The following is a 17518-nucleotide window of genomic DNA, read 5'->3' as shown; positions in this document are numbered from 1 at the left end:
ATAAAAATGTAAAGAAGTATTTCTTCGAGACTATTACAAAAGAAGAAGGTATAAGAGAAACATCTACCAGTATCATCGGTTGCTGTATCGCCGTCAGAGTTTCTCAGCAAAATATGCTCGCCCAGTGTCTTTTGTATTCTGCCATATGTTGCGCTTCCGGCATAAACCTTTCTTTTTACCGGTTCGCTTTGCGGACAATAGGAAGAACCTTCTTTAATAGGACCCATGTCGATTGACCTGTAAGACATTTCTTTGTTACAAATAAAATCGATAATTACGTATATTTAATACACTCAGTATCACAAATTATTATTATTCTTTTGTTATAAAACATAACAATTTCACGATAAAGTAAAAAAGAAAGCAATCTTTTCAGATAAATTTCTCTCAAAACTAATGAGCAGCTTTAAATTAAAAAAAAATTTCCAGTTTTTCAACTAAACTATAGTTCAAAAATCGTTCAAGCTTTCATTAGATAGTCACTAACCTGAAGGTCATCAATGGAGCCCTTCGTCTCATGTCACATTTTTCCTCGGAATCCGACGAGCTGGACGTCATACCTTCTTCCTTTGTCGAGTCCCTCGGGGCACGAAACTCCTTTCTACCTCCGGCGAGAGAGGAACTCATCCCATTCGCGTGTACCTTATCCCCATGAGAGTTCTTCGTATCCATCGCTTCCACTCTCGATCCGCCGTTGCAGTTCAAAGCGATCCGAGGCGATTTGTTGCATTCCTTGAGTTCTAAATCACCACCGTTGCGTGCCCGATGTATCTGGTGATGCATCAGACTTCTGCTGGGCGAGCTCTGGGGCGTCGTCCTGCGCAGCATTATCGGCGAATCCGGACACTTGGACATTTCATGTTGTCGAAAGGTTGGCGGAGAAGGCTCCTTCGGTGCGAAAGTTCCAGCTGGCGAGTTTCTCTCCATGAATCGGTGAATCGGTGAACACGGCTGAGTGAATTGTCGCTTCGGACTGGTGTGCTCCAGATCCCGAATGTTACCGCTTTGTAGCTCCGGTTGGGAATTGCGGCTCTTGGATAGCGCCAACTCGATGTTCAACTCCGTATTCTTGATAAGTTCGACGCGCTTGTTCGCGAGACCGTTGTGCAGTTTGCGCGACGGCGATGGTATGCACAGTGACGGGTTCTGGTGCTTCTGCATGCTCACGAGAATGTTCTCCGCCTCCAAGATGAGTTCACGATATTTACGATCGGCCTCTTTATCCGCCTCGATCAGCGCGATCTCCGACGCGAATGTAGTCATGTACGTATTGCCGGCTACATGGCGCCGCACCATGTTGCCGTTTACGTAGCTTACCTTGAAGAGAAATAAAATAATATAATCTAACACCTCAAATAAGGCATATATAATTTCAGCAGTTTGAAAGAAAAAAAGAAAAAAATATAATCAATCAAATTTTTTTGTTTAAAGAGACGAGTCATATATGTGACACGAATTGAATTTGGATCTTACCGAGTTCGATCGCCTCTTCACGATCTCATTCTCTATCACAGAGGGTCTGACGATCGACGAGTTATCGTTCACCCTCATCGGCGAAAGATTCTTGTTGACATCGTGCTTCCTGCGTCGCAGGCACATCGGTGTGCCGCCCACGCTTCTGCTACCCTGATTGAATCCCGAATTCTTCAGTAACATTCTCTCCACCAGCACGCGATTCAGATTCGCTGCCTCGTCGTCGCATCGGTCCAGAGCAAGCTTGCGACGCTGCGATATCCTCTTTTTGCGTTTCTCGCTCTGCTTGTCATCCGTCTTCTTATGTCGCGCGCTCTGCCTTTTCGCGCTGGCTCTCGCATTCGTATTTCTGGCAATATAATAAAAACAGATGATGTAATCTACATAAGTATCGTCTAGCAGATAGAAAAAAAGGAATAGAGCTTGGTAATTTGGGAGAAAGCTTTCAAGAAACTCACCTCTGAGAGCCGATCTCATCCTTGTTTCTGCGCTTGAGAATGGAATCGCGGAGCCTGGTGCCGCGCCTGTTAAGTTCGCTTGTGAAGGCGAAGTAGGTACAGTGACCGGTATTGGGGAAATGGCCGGTACCATCGCACTCCAGATTGTCCAGATCGAGAAACGAGCCGTTGTCAATGTAATCGAGCTCGTCATTCTCGAACGGATCGTTCTCGTCGCCGCCGTCCTGACCGGTATCGATGTCCGATAGCGAGTCGATGTAATCCTCGCAATCGGTCGGGTCGCTATCCGACAGGATGTCCGTTTCCTTCTCGTACACGTAGCTCTCGTCGAATTTACCCATCATCTCGTTTAGGGTGATGTCGTCCTCGGACGAGCGTGCGCTTCGCGTCACCGAGGACGCCGAGGAGCTACTGCTGCTGGCTCGTCGTTGCAAAGATAGAGGAATCTTGGGTCGAAGATCCATGCCCGATGTAATCCTCCAGTTTTGATTGATCCTGCAAGAGATACTACTCATCTTTATTCACTTTATTTTTAATTTATTTTTAATTTAGAAATGCTTATCTAATTTAATTTTTTATTTATAAATCTGTAAAATTATCTATAAAATAATAAAATTTGAAAATTATCATTTGAATAACTTAAAATTTTATCTCTTGTGGTTGTACAATAATTTCATTCAGATATACTCGGTGTAGTAAACTATATCAGATCATAATCAATGTAATGATACTCGTGCGCTGATAATTTATGCAATCGCGCGATATTTCCATACAGAATGTGTAATGATACGCAAAATGCAATTTTAAGCGAATATGCAAGTAATAAACGTACAATTATAATAAAGTACACGCGCAATTTGTTGACGATAATAATCGTATTACAAAAGAGAAATTATATTGATCGATGATATCACGCATGATATGTAATCCGCTCCGAAGTTAATTGCAAAATTAAAAATTAAATTTGACATGTGCGTTTTATTTGAAAGAGAAAATCAGCATTCAGTCACAAATTTCTGTATTCTCGTTGTTGCACCAGATCGGAATAAGGTGGTTTCATTTCCTGCTTTTTTTCTTGTCTGGCGAACTTTTCTAATCGTTAACTTTTCCTTCAAGTACATCGCTCCTGCCTCGATCGGAATGGAAAAGTAGAAAAGCCAAATCTATTGGCTTTTCTACTTTTCCATTCCGATCGAGGCAGGAGCGATGTACTTGCAGAAAGAAAGTCGACCTGTAAACGCCAGCCAGCAACTTGTGCAATTAAAAGTTTCTCCTACGAAAAATCAGATTGATTCCGAGATCAATGATACAATTATAGAAACACATGAAATGTTTGTTTTCTTTATTTAATCACTTTTAATTTTTGCACTTTTATTTCTAACAAATAATTACGAACAAATCATCTCTCTCATTTAAATATCTAATTAATTAATTATCGTTATAATTATTTTCTAAATTCTATTGATATCTAACAACTTAGTTACATCCTTTTTGCTTTTTCATAAAGGAATGCCAATGTGTTCAAAATGTTCCAAAATGTCAAAAAATCACATTTTGGAAAAATAAAAATCCGTATGTATGTATGTGTGTGTATATGTATAATATGTACGGATTAACCGAAAATTCAAACGTCTATAACTCAAGAATTGCTTGAGCTACAGCGCAATTTGGCACATAAGTAAAGCAGTATATTTTTATTTATTATTATTTTAATAAAAATTTATACAGTGCTTTAGATTTTAAGGCAGTTTTCAGTTTTTCAAAAAATTTCTGTGCACGCTCTAACTTCCGCAAATTTCGAGATATCGGGCTAAATTTTTTAACATAAATAGAGTGTCATTAAATGATGATTTATTGAATTTGGCGAGAATTAGGTTTATTTTTTATGAAATTTTGATTAAAAATTTTTTTTAATATAAATTTTCAAATAAAAAAAAATATTTTGTGATATCCTAAGTGGAATTTGCCAACATTGAAAACAGGCGTATATTGGCTCTATGTCGGCCTGCCAACTCCTAAAGCTAACACGGGGTTGAAATTGCACCGATAATTCTTTATCTTTTTATTTCGCTCACAAAGCTTCCTCTATGAAGAAGCCAAAATTGAAAAACTCGCTTGTTTTGAGGAGGAGCTTCGTAAGCGAAATAAAATGATGAGGAAGCAATATACAAGTTTCTAATTTGCACGGTTTTCATCTTATTTTTCAGAAATATAATTATACCGATCATACATTACTTTGTATATAAAAAAAATATCACTCTTACGGGCTTCGACCTGCGCTGAGGCTCTCTTGACGATGCTCCCTTTTGCTCTGAGGCTCCCTGCTGTTGTTCAGATTCAGGTTGACGTCGCTGGCACTACCCGATGACTCCGTGAGCTTCAAGCCGGAGCTGCTGCTGCTCTCGTCCCGGGCGTGTCGCGATTTCAGGCCATTCGTGCTGGAACCAGATGAGTTCGCCGACAGCCACGGGTTCGTCCGGATGCGAGAACGTTCGCGGGGTGATTGCACCGGTGGCGAAACCAACGGCGGCGGTATCGATGATGGAACAGGCAGGTTGTTTCTCGAAGAGTCAGCCGAAAACGATTCCGTTCGACGGTGCGAGCTCGCTTGCTGCCTCGGTTGCTGCGCCTGCTGTTGCTGCCTCTGATTATGATTCGTTTCCGGGTTCTGATAAAGAAAAAAATTCTTGCATTATATTGGGTTTTAGAAAATTGCTTTCGTCAATTACGATCTTGATTGATCTTACTTTTTATACTTTACTACTTCTATGACAACTAGCGTTATGAGAAAGAAAGAGAAGAAAAATAGGTTTTTAAAATTGTGTTTAGAATTAACTTACGTTAGTGAAATTAGTGAATGATTGTCATTAAGGTTGCACAAGACAAGACAATATTCGTTAAAATATTATATTGGTAATGAAAATTTTCGGAAACTTAAATCTTGTCTTGAATCTTATAGCAAAAATCTCCTCTTGTATTGTCTTATCTCGATTTTATTAACAATTTTTATCTAATATTAAACAATTGTTTAAAATAATATTTAACATATATAATTTTTATAATATATGTATAATAATTTAAGATAATTATTACTATTTATCTCATTCGTTTACTTTCCAAAACAATATTATAATATTTTTAATGAGCAAAATAACTGTGGAAAATTTTATTTATTGTCTATTTTGTTTACTGTATTAATTATTTCTAAACTTTTGTTAATATAAACATTTTTATTTATTAAATAAAATTTTTTAATTTTGTATGATATAGTGATTTTTTTTCTCATTTAATTTACACAAATACACATATTTTAATTTTTTTTTTAAAATCAATAATTTTGACAAGACCAATAATCTTGAATGTTAGCTTGATGTTGTCTTGATAACTAATTAAAAATTTTGTCTTGATATCTCGTACAACCCTAATTGTCATTTAATAAGCTAGTGCATATTTTATGGGAACTTATAAATAATGAAATGAAAATAATGATTGGTTTTAAAAGAAATGGGAATCGACTATTATTGATGCGAAAACCATCTGCGTTCAATTTAGATTGCATTTCGAAAAAAGGTATCGAAAAGAGCGAGTTTTAAATGGAATTTTCTCTGCTAAAGTATATGTTATACGAATTAATCTTTATTTAAAGAGTCTCCTTGTCGTTCAGGGAAAAAAAATAGTCGCTTTGCTCGAAAATTCATTAACGCAAACCTCTGTTTAAAGTCGTGCCTTTATATTTGTCACTCTGTTCGCGCATTCTCGCTTTTACCGTCAATCTAGATCGCAAACTCGATCGTTTCTCTCTCCATTGTACCGAAACGAGGGTCGCTGACATAGTGTGCAACGAACGCAATCGATCACAGCCTTGGGGAGGAGGAAGGATTCATTTTTCACTCCCGGCGACCATTAACTCCCGATATTCTGGCGCACGTTCTCCACGACAATAACGCATCGCCCTGTCGAGTCGCGTAACTCGTCGGCGAGAGAGAGAGAATCTTGAGAAAAAAGCGCCAGCTGAAGCAACGTTTCCGGAATTCCTCACTCTGTTCGCGGCCGCATCCTCCTGCAGGAATAGGACAATGCGGCTAATAAATATCTTTCCCTGACAAATCGCAGTACACGCTCCACCAAGGCGCCTCTGCTGTTGCTTCTCGAGCCTTAAATTCATCGAAAAGAATTCATAAGTCTCGTTACTGTCTACCTTTAACGCGGTATGCACTGCGGCGATGAACGCTACTCCAAAATGTATATACTTGCTGCTTGGCGAAAGAGACCGGATGTCGTTGAACTCGTCGGCTTCAAAGACTCCGTCAGCGAACAAACGCACCCTCGAGACACCTCGCGTCGCGGGGGTGTGTTTAAGCGGAACGACGACGAACTCGTGCGACCAACTCGAGAAGCGCATTTGCTTTCGGCCTATAAACTATTTTGAGGGAGGTTGAAAGGAACGCGTAGCGCTTGATAGAGAAGCCACATCTTGTGAGTGAATACGTTATATCGAGGCATCTCGAAACTTCGCGACAGTGCACGCTTCTATAACGTCCTATAGTTAAGATCTGATTTAAAATTTTATCAACAAAAATCGTCATGTAATAAAAAATCAATTTTCTTCTAATTTTCTTAATTCTCAAGCGTATTTCGAATCTCTCTCTCTCTCTCTTAAAATTGATATATTTGAGACAAGTCTTGTTAAAAGATGCTGAGCATCTATGATGCGTAAACGAAATGTTTTCAGAGTGTTTATCCAAAGCTTGTAAAAAAATTCCCCAAGAATTTCCTGATTTTTCTAAATAATAATTTGAAAATTATTTTAATTAAAATTCTAGGTAAAAGTAAAGAATTTTTAGAAATTTTTTAAAATAAGTTTTTCTTGTGTTTTCTAGTGCTTTTCACTTATACAAAGGAAAAATTAATCATTTAAACTTTAAATATTAAATTAAAAAATGCACTGAAAAAAATTGAATGATTTTTGTAAGATAAGTATTTTTCATTTGCATAATATTTTCATTTTCTATCTTCAATTGTAAGAATATACAATAAAAAATGTGTACTCAGTATTTTTTGTTATGACAATGAACATATAATCAAAGAGAAAAAAATATATATTTATAATATATTTGAAACATATAATTCACAATCATGGCCAATCAGATTGTCAGATGCATAAAATATAAGAACAAAATGATAAAAAAAAAAAAAAATTTTTTTTAAATTCGTATAAAATTCCACTGAGAATTCCCTGATTTTTCAAGATAAAAACAAAATTCTTAAGAACTCCAGGTTTTCTAGGTTTTTCCAGGAGATAAACACTCTGATTTTATAATATAATTTCTAAGAGAATATAGAAAAAAAATCATTGAGTAACCGTAGTTATAAAAAAATATAATTAATTTTTTCTAAGTTATATACACATAAAATAAAAAAGAACGTTACGATTAAATTTGCAATTATTTGTAGATTAAAATTATATATTAAGAATTATATATTAATTATATATTAAAAAATAATATTTCTAGTTGCAAAATGTTATCACTCATTGTCAGTTATAACTCCATTATCAACTCTGTAACTTATGGACAATGCACTTACTTTGTGTGGCGTGCTCGTTCGTACTTCCGGCTGACCGTTGTCCCTGGTCATGGTCGTCGTGCTCGCGGATGACTGCCCCCTGTCCTCGACTCTTCCATTTCCCGATGCGCCCGGTAGTAGATTCCCGGCGTCGTCCGGCAACCTCTTCGTCCTGGCCTTGCTATTGTTGTTATTGTTATTAGTGATGGTGGTGGCGGTGGTGTTCGCACCTCCGTTATCGCTGCTCTGGAAGTAATGAGTGCCAGTCCTGATGTTGATGTAATATTCGGGCGGGAAACTGGTGCCGGGCGAGGTGCCGTCAGTCGAGTACCCGGTCGAGTACGCGCTCTCCGGAGAGGAGAGGCTCACGCTTCCGCCGGTACCGCCGGAAGTGCCGGACGAGGTGGTCACGGTCGCCCCGTAGCCGCCCCCGTGTAACCGGATACCGTCCACGTTCTTCGTCGGTGAGTCTATCGGATGTACCTGTGCGAGAAGAAGATTAAGATTTCTCTGTGAATGCATAATCGCGATTCTGATTTTTTGTCGAATATTACTTTTTTCAGTAGAAAAAATATTTTAGCTCGTATATATGTATAAGTGTCTAATAAATACTAATCACTTTTATAAAATTAATTTTCTATATATTTTGCAAGCTTTTAAATAATAATGTTGATCGCATATTTATTATATCGATCAATTCTGTATTGCCTCATTATAATAAATATTAGACTTATCATAAAATATTAATTATTTAATATAAAAAAATTTACAAAAATATTGATTAAAAAACTTATAATAAATATTAAGATTTACCATAAAATATTAATTATTTAAATAAAAAACATTTATAAAAATATTGATTCAGAAACTTTATGAAACTAGGATGTTTGAAATAATAAAAAAAAAAAAAATTAAAAGAGATTTAAAAAACATTTTTATTCTTCACATCAAATATATATTTATAATTATATCTTACAAATTAAAATTAAAATTATCAAATGTGTTAATAATTTATAGAGAAATTAGAATAATAATTCGGAAGATACGTCGACGCACAATAAAAGAAGAAAATTTATGTATAACGGGAATTCATAAATTTTCAGCGCTTTCTCCGGAATGTACAATCTCGATAAGGCAGCCATCCGCAGACTGCATAAAGCCCGAAGATACTGCAACGGATGGCGCGAGAACGAGGGCGACCCTGCCAGGGTGTGTCGGGTAAAGAATACTAAACTCTTTTTCTATCCGCCTTAACGATAAGCGTCGACGTGCCCTGGCCGCCCCTACCGTGGAAAGCGCCGACGTAAGGGTCTGTTAGCGGGGAAACGCGGACGAGTGTAACGAGCAAACGCTGGCAAGCAGTAGGAAAATAGGGGAAGCACTTCGCCAACTAGTTTGCCGATAATGACGATGAATCCGGCGAACGTGCACTTTTCAAATATACTTCAGAGTCTCGCAACGATCGCGGGCTCGAGCAATTAGTATTTATTAGATTGACGTAAAACATGTGTTATAAATCTGGGTATAAAAATGTTGAAATAATAAAAATCCAAAATCTCTGAAAATTTCTTGCCGCAAAATTAAACCTCATTCATTTATATCGACTATATTTTATAAATTGCGAATTTGCAAGGAACCTTTCTCAAGAAAAATGAAAAAAATCAATGAGAAAAATTTTAAAAAGTCTATATCAAATTAAAATATAAATATAAATTATAAATTATATATATAAATTAAAAATAAAAATAAATATAAATTATATATAACATAAATATAAATTATTATATCATAAAATATACGTAAAACAAGACGAAAAACAATGAAAGATCATTCTTGGAACTTAAATAAATTTATAAAATAATTCACGACAATAATTTTAGAAAACGTCAGAGATTTTTATAGACATCTTAGAAATTTTTTATAAAATAAATGAGGAATTTGATTGACGAGTCTATTCACCTGATGCAAAGCGGGCGATCTGTTGGCGCTGTGGTTCCTGGGGGAGTTGCAGTTCGAGTCGAATCCCTTGTCACCCTTCTTGCGGTCCTTCTTTTTCTTCGATCGCACGATGTGTGCCTCCATCCACGTGCGCAATTTCGTCCCGAACATGTTGCACACAAGTGTCGGCTAACGGAGCGGCGCCTCGTCGAAAATGCCCAAGTGGATAGAGGACCTCCTCTCACGATTACTATTGTCCGCAGGATCGACTGCGATCGCGTTATTTGCGCGATCTATTCGAGCGCTCCATTTCACGATGAAACAGGATTTCTGCAAAAACGATCGTTCAATCTCACTTCAAATAATCGCGATAAAAATTAAAAAAAAAAAACAGCAAAAAATATTTATAAAACACTATAAAAATGTTCTGGGATGTGGAAAATTTTTACCTACGCCACGAGAGAAAGAGTTGCGCGAGATGATTTGATAATTTAAATTATTTCAAATTATTTATGAATCTAATTCCACTGGAAACGTCGAGCACCTGTCATTGCGCGAACGATGGCGTGATCGATTCAATTTATTGATCATTACAGGTAGACGGCAGATCATCGCGAGACTATTATTAAAGCCTCGCGTTTACACCGGCTATTTACGAAAGGGCCTCCTCCTCGCTCTCGCTCCTTCGTCGTTCGGATCATCAATAATACCCTCGTGGTAGCAGCAGCCACGTACGAGCAGGATCTCGCATTAACATGCTAACAAGTAGCTCCACGTCGTTTTTACACGCCATTTTTCCCGGCTCTAAGGCGAGCAAACAATGCGACAAGCCGCCACCCACCACCATCCCATCGACAATAAATCTATAATCCAGAATACACACATAACACACATACATGAATATAAACTCCTACATCGTGAAATGATTTATGCGACCGCCAGTGAAAAAAAAAATTTCCGATCAATCTCGTTTCAATGCCAACTTACAACGCGATTCGCAGCATATACGAAGTTTAACGCGCGTGCATCTTTTAAGATTTTGCAAAATGGAATTTACTGAATGGATTTGAAATTTTTGACGATGTAACTTCGAGTAAAATGTAGAAATTTATTTCTGAGTCTAGAAATTTCGAAAATCTATGTGAGCGAAATTCACCAGTGCGGTAATCGGTGCGCAAAATTTAATTAGGGACCGGCCATCGGGTCCAGAGCAATTTAATAGACTGGATAATTAATGCACCACGTGTTAGAGGAAGCTGCAATAATTCAACTCCTTTCTGGTATCATTAGAAACGAGTATACGAACTTTTCCGGTAATTAAAATTTTATAAGAACGGAATACTGTCGATTAGAATTTAAAAGGAGAAATGAATAAGTAGTAATTTAACAAATTCAATTAAAATCTCTCTTGTTTTAGAATTTAAGCAAGTTTTAGAAATGGAATAAGAATGTTTTGGCAGTAGTAAAAAACTGTAAAAAATAAAAAAAAAAACATTTTTTACATTTATATTGTTTGACAAATTAAATAAATCCGGATTATAAAAAAATTAAAATATTACAAAATAATATGGTTTTTAAAAAATATGATTTTTTCTTCGTAAAAAAAAAATAATTGTAATTCATATTTTTCCTAATTTACGACAAAAAATTTTAAACCATAAATACTCCCTCAAAATCAAGACAAGAAACAAAAATAAACGAGTAATTTGTAGAAAGAGAGAGGAAGAGAGAGATAATATTTCTCCACAATTTTTAATAAATAATTTTTAAACAAATAAGTAAATCTAAATCAAGTTTTCACAATTAGAGTTTTCTTAATATATGTGAAAATTTTTATTTCGTTGGCAATATTTTTTCCTCGTCCAATTTGTCAATAACTACAATATTTTCCATAAAAATCAATACTAACTTTAAATAATTTCCAAAAGTTAAGAAAATTGTGCTCGGGTTTTTGCACAGGTACACAGAAGAAATAAAAGAATAATCTACAAAATTTCTCTGCTTTTGTCAATGTTTGATGTATAACACATCTTTAAAGACTGTTTTATAATATCTATAACGTAATAAAAATAATAGTACGTGCGTAAACAAAAGAATTTTGTTGTCATGGCTTTAAGAAATCTCTCTTCTATATTTATAATCAATTATGCTGAGCGAGTCGCTTGTTTATGTTTATACCTTCGACGTTTCAAGGAGACGCGCGAATTTACATAAATGCGGTCTAAGGTCGTAATTCGGACACGATTTTGGAAACTCAAAGGCAGAGTGATCTCCTTATGGAAATAAGCGGATCGGCGATGTCGTCAACTTTCAAGAGGCACCGTCGAAAACGTATTAAGTGCGCCGGCTGAGTTTTAATCAGGGCTTTTCGTCGTCGTCCCGAAAGTTCTCGGAAGATAGGACATAAAAAAAAAAAAATATTAAATGCCTCTTTGTACCGCGAGCTTTTTGAATCTTATCGTATTATATACAATATTAGTAGCGTTAATTAAACTGCGTGATAAATTTTGTGGGGCATTAAGTACGCATAATTACGCACCGTCGTTACCTTGCTTCCGCCTTTCGGATTAAAACGATTTACATATATTTTATAAATTATCTTTCTTCCGCTTGTGTTTGCTCGCTTTTATATGGTCTCTCGTATTTGTGTAAATATCATTAATACTTTAGTATCTTTTACGTTGCGTCCGGATTAGTCTCTTCTTATCCTCATCCTTCTTAATACTCTCTTCCCCGTTTGCTTTGTTATTTTGTTTCCTCAGAGGAAATTTGTTTCCGCGACAACATTTCTTTTCCTGTTTTCTATGCCAATGTGTTCAAAATGTTCCAAAACATCGAAAAATCACATTTTTTTTTATGTCCGTATGTGTGTATATGTATGTACGGATTGATCGCGATCATTTGGTACACAAATAAAGTAATACACTTTTATTTACTGTCATTTTAATAAAAATTAATAGTGTTTTAAATTTTAAAGCAGTTTCAATTTTTCCAAAAATTTCTGTGCAAGCTCTGATTTCCGCAAATTGTGAGCTATTTAAAATTTTAAAATAATAAATTAAATAATAAATCTTTTAACATGAATAGAGCATCATTAAATGATAACTGATGTTGAATTTGATGAGATTTGGTAAAAGGATTTATATTTTGTAAAATTTTGAATTTTTTTTTATGTGAATTTTAAATTAAAAAATATTTTGTAATATCCTAGATAAGATTCACTAAAATTGCAAACATGAGCGTATGTCGGCCTGTCAACGAACTTCTAAAGTCAACATCGAGTTGAAATTACGTCGATGATTCTTTATCTTTTTATTTCGCTCACAAAGCTTCTTTTATGAGGAAGCCAAAAATCCGCTTGCCCTGAGAAGCATTGTAAGCGAAAAAAAAAATGATGAGGAAGCAATGTGCAAGTTTCTAATTTGCACGATTTTCATCTTTTTTTCATCTATTCTACTATTTGTTTAATATTATTTGCAGTGGTATAATAAAATTAATATATTCCCGTTCGTTATCACTCTTTTATCACGCTCTATCTAATATCCTATTGTCCTCCTCCATATCTGCGCTAAAATCATCTGTCAAAAAAAAAGATTTCTCTTATCTTCTTCATTGCTATATCATCAGTTTCTTCTACTCTTAAGATAAATTATTTCATCTTCTATTTCCTCCCAGAATCGACTTTATCTCGCATTTCTTATTCATCCTTATCATCCCACGAAACAAATGTGATCTCTCCCGCTATGAGAAATCATCTCATGCATATCTCTTATATATCTTACGCTACATGCGAGTCGCAGACACCCTTTGCAAGCTTTGTCGGCATGTACAATATATTTACTCGCGTAGCCAAGTTGCTCGATCTAAGCATCCTTATCGATCTTCAGATCGCGGAGAGAGCTTTCCGCGAAATAAATATCTTGCGCCGACGTCATCGCGTGCGTCGACGGGATTGAATCGCCCTGCTGCGTTCCCTCTTCCTGTTCCTGATACGGGCGACTCTACGTGAGCGGAAATCGGAAGACGAAGAATTGAAAGACGTCCACGAATGGAACGTGGCGAATTTCTCGCGCGGGGAAGAAACTGACGACGGTTCGACGGTTCGTGATCGGAGACATAGATTCGCAGGGAAAGGAAAAATCGAGCTTCGTTTTGGAAAATTCGCCATTGAGATCCGGCGAGAAGGGACACTTGGAAAGATAGACACATTCTGCGAAACGAATATTTCTCTAGATTCTGAGGAAAAAATTACACGAGCGTCACGCTATGAATTTATTGGCAGAATAAAACAATAAAACAAAATAAATAAGCAGAGAGAAAACAAATAAAAACTTTCTTAATTAGAAAAAGAAAAATTTTATTATTTAAAATTTTTTAAAAATTATTTTATTATTTCTTCTGAGTGTCTGTCAAAATCTGAGCACAAATTTCTTAATGATTTGAAAATTATTTAAGTTTAAATTAGTACTGATTTTTATGGAAAATTATTTATTCGTTTAAAAGTTATTTACCAACAGTTGTAGAAAAATATTATCTCTTTCTTTCTCTCTTTCTGAAAATTACCCGTTTTTCTTTTTTTTTTGTTTCTTGCAGTAATTTTAGGGAATATTCATGATTAAAAATTTTTACAATTAAAAATTTCATTAATTAGGAAAAATATTAATTACAGCTACTTTCTTTTAAAAGCTATATTATTTTGTGATACTTTATTTTTGTTATAATCTGGATTTATTTATTTGATTTTTCAATATTTTCTTTTAAATTTTGACAATTTTTTGCTATTATTGTACAACCAAAACATCCTCATCCAGAATAAACAATTGAGCAAAAAGAGATCACGATAAATCTTTCGGAAAAATCTCGGGTTTTCCAGATAGATACTTACTGATAGATATAACTGTTCGAGAAGCATTCCTTGATTGAGAGTGATTACTACTCAGGACAGCTTTAACAAGAGGCAGCTATCGAGCGACGTGGAGTATCCACGTCGCTATAAACCGCCGCGAGTTAGCTCGTCGGTTCTCTTAATCGCATCTGGCATCGCGACGCTCGTTAAGACATTCGTTTCCTCGTTTCTGGCATTCGCGATGATCCGATTGCGTATGCTAACGCGCGATTTATAACGCGGTTAACGTCGTCATCGTCGAGTCCTCCGCGATTTTATTTCCATAATATTCCGGCGGAATTTAAGGATATCCAAGAGGACAATCAATTCTCCTCAAGATCCAAAGGATCCTCGTTAGTCCAGGACCCCCGTCCTCGTCTTCCCTCTCCATCTGTCGTATCGACTTTATGCAAACTAACGCGATCCGTTTTTGCAATCCACCTGCATGTATTCATGAACTTTGAACGATTCGATAATTATGGACTGAATTGAGTTTTCTCCCTCCTTATCGGCATTAAATGTTTGATCGAAACCTAATTACGTGTTCGATTTTCTAAAAATACTTGATAAGCATAATGTTTGCCAGTCATAGCGCTATGCTGAGGTCGACGATTCTACGATTAAAATTAGTAAAATGAATTATTAAGTAATTAATTAATTAAGTAATTAATTAATAAAGTAATTAATAAAGTAAAATTTTACTAAAAGTAATATAATTAATAATAATTAATTTACTCTTCAAATTTTATTTATTAATTAATTATTAATAAATTCATTTATTAATAATTAATTTATTAATAAATTTATTATTATAATTTTTTATTAATAAATTTATTAATTATTAATAAATTTTATTAATTTATTAATAAAATAATAAATTAATTTATTAAATTACCATTGTATAATAATTTCCCAGTATCAATATTGCCAAGACTACATATAAGTAGATTTTCTTTCAAAGATAAAAATTGCTCGGACCATAGAAAGAATTAAACTAATATACGATATGTCGGCGCGCTCCAGCGGAGACATCGAGTTGGAGAATTTTCAGGGTTAACGAGGGTTCCTTTGGTCCGGACGCGCGAGCGTATCGCCGTATCGATGAATGGTCAGAGACAAGAGCTCGTTAGTCTCGTTAGAGTTACGCCTGATCGCAAATAGGCGCGTCCCGCGGCTAGGAGGGGGGAGGAAGGAGGTTCAAGTGGGTGCACCGCATCAACCCCTGTAATTTATCGTGGCCGAGGCGGCGTGTAATAACGATGATATCGGGGTAACTTCTGGCTTGATTAAAGCGAGGCTTATCGCCCGCCCTCGCTCCCGCTCGTGGAATATTTTCCTACTTTCGGCGCCAAAAATTTCCCGAATTGGCGCGAGATGTCAAAGTGGATTACCGTACAAATATGACCGGCTTCGTCTGATTTACAGCAGCACAGTAGTAGTTAAAATACAAAAATTATAATTAAGTGGGAAAACCGGCAAATAAAAGTCAAGACGCAAATATTGGAGCGCAAATTATTTATTATTATTTATTGTTAAAATTTGTTATTTATTATTGTTAAATTTTAGTAATAAATGTGTTATGTTTCAGACCATTTTTTAATCTATTTCAGCATGGATTAAAAAATAAATATATAAAAATATATAAATATATATATATATAAATTCATATAAATATATAAATAGATATAAATATATAAAAATTTTAAAATTTGACATACTCAATATTTATTGCTGTAATCAAATGTCAAATTAAATTCACAAAAATTACAAATTACAAAAAAAAAACTGAATTTTATGAGTTAAATATTAGAGGGAATATGAAAAATATATTTTTATAGATTTGGAATTGTTATTTAAGATATAATCCGTTTTGAGAGAAGCTTAATGAAGAGAGTTTATCGAGAATATATATTTGATATCTCGAAGCACTTGTCTATATAGAGAGAAATAATTTAGAGATGACTGTTAAGGGCAATAGAAATGAGCAACGCTACCGTTCTCGTTGCGTAAATCGAAACGTCGGGAATGCACGGAATATTAAGGAAAGTTTCCACGTAACATATCGGCCATTAATCATCATGCCCCGTTGCAGGGGATAGTCGCATTTCTCTTCCCCTCCCGAACAAAATGGAAATTACCCTAATGCGTGTACGGATAACATTCTCGTATACTCGGGCGGAATTTCAGAGTGCTTGTATGAAACATAGTTATTCTTCCATATCACAAAATGTAACTTCCGAGAACATTTCTGAAATAACATTACAATTTCGCGTATATCATGTACATTAAACTTTATATATATGTTTATATAAATTAATTGCAAATTAATTATTTTTGTATATTTTCCGTTTCACAAAATATTTTATCTATTACTTATGTAATTTACAATGTGTCTACTCAAACCTTGTAAAAAGATTTCTTAATTTTTCCAATATTTTTGTTCAAAATTTAAGATAAAGAAAATATTTAAATGATTTTTTGGTGCAATTTCCTAAAATAAGTTTTTTCTATCTATTTTTGTTTACAGTACAAGAGCAAAATTATCAAAGAAAGAATTTTTTTTTTAAATTCTCTGAGTTCCCAAAAAAGTTCATGAGAATTTCCTGATTTCTCCTATAAAAAAAATTTCTTGAAAATTCCAGATTTTTCATATTTTTCCAGAGAACACACCCTAAATTTCATTTTTACGTCATTTCATCTTTGAACGTCACATAATTTTCATTTTCGCGGATATTGCTGCCTGCAGGAGATTTTTCCTTTTTCGTCTCTTTTTTTTTAATCTAACAGATCCCTGAGGAGTTTCGACGCCTGGCCGAGTATCCGTAATGGACGATACAATGGCGTGTTAATTATTACGCGCAGCGACCCGAGAACGAGATCCGCGATCCGACGAAAATTTGCGACGTTTAACTTAATGGCTCTTAGAAGCGTGTAAACGACAGCGACATTGCGCACATGCCCGAGCACAATTAATTCGCGACACGTGACGCCAGTCATGTGCGTATAATTAGCGCATGACACGCTTATAATTAATGTATACGAAGATGTCGTAAAATTCGACTGTTTTAAGTAACTTTCGAACGATCTTCTTTACTCCGGCTCGAGACTCGCCTTTGTTAAGCGAATCAGCGTCTCGTCGCGCTGATTAATATGCATGAGATACGTACAGGGTGTCCTGATAGTCCTCAACTTTAATGAC

General features: G+C 35.4%; 1 protein-coding gene across 8 annotated transcripts in view; it reads right to left on the bottom strand.

The window, feature by feature from the left end:
- The window catches only part of LOC126854206 (uncharacterized), an 82572-nt gene that overhangs the window by 4235 nt on the left and 60819 nt on the right, over positions 1-17518 (bottom strand). For 6 of the 8 annotated variants that reach the window (XR_007688076.1, XR_007688077.1, XM_050600678.1 and 3 more), the window contains 7 exons: positions 9456-9764; positions 7518-7979; positions 4196-4599; positions 1932-2438; positions 1474-1822; positions 488-1317; positions 68-237 (listed from right to left, as the gene is read on the bottom strand). Coding sequence is in view for 6 of the 8 variants with exons in the window: in XM_050600678.1 (XP_050456635.1) it covers positions 68-237; positions 488-1317; positions 1474-1822; positions 1932-2438; positions 4196-4599; positions 7518-7979; positions 9456-9605 (2872 nt within the window). In the remaining 2 variants the exon portion in view is untranslated. Of the gene's footprint in view, positions 1-67; positions 238-487; positions 1318-1473; positions 1823-1931; positions 2439-4195; positions 4600-7517; positions 7980-9455; positions 9765-9978; positions 10294-17518 lie in introns of those variants that run through there. The other 2 variants (XM_050600679.1, XM_050600682.1) reach the window with 2 other exon arrangements.

The sequence above is a fragment of the Cataglyphis hispanica genome, chromosome 13, assembly GCF_021464435.1.
Source record: "Cataglyphis hispanica isolate Lineage 1 chromosome 13, ULB_Chis1_1.0, whole genome shotgun sequence".
Lineage (NCBI taxonomy): Eukaryota > Metazoa > Arthropoda > Insecta > Hymenoptera > Formicidae > Cataglyphis > Cataglyphis hispanica.
Note: the sequence above shows the minus strand (reverse complement) of the source record. Positions and strands in the feature narration are given on the sequence as shown.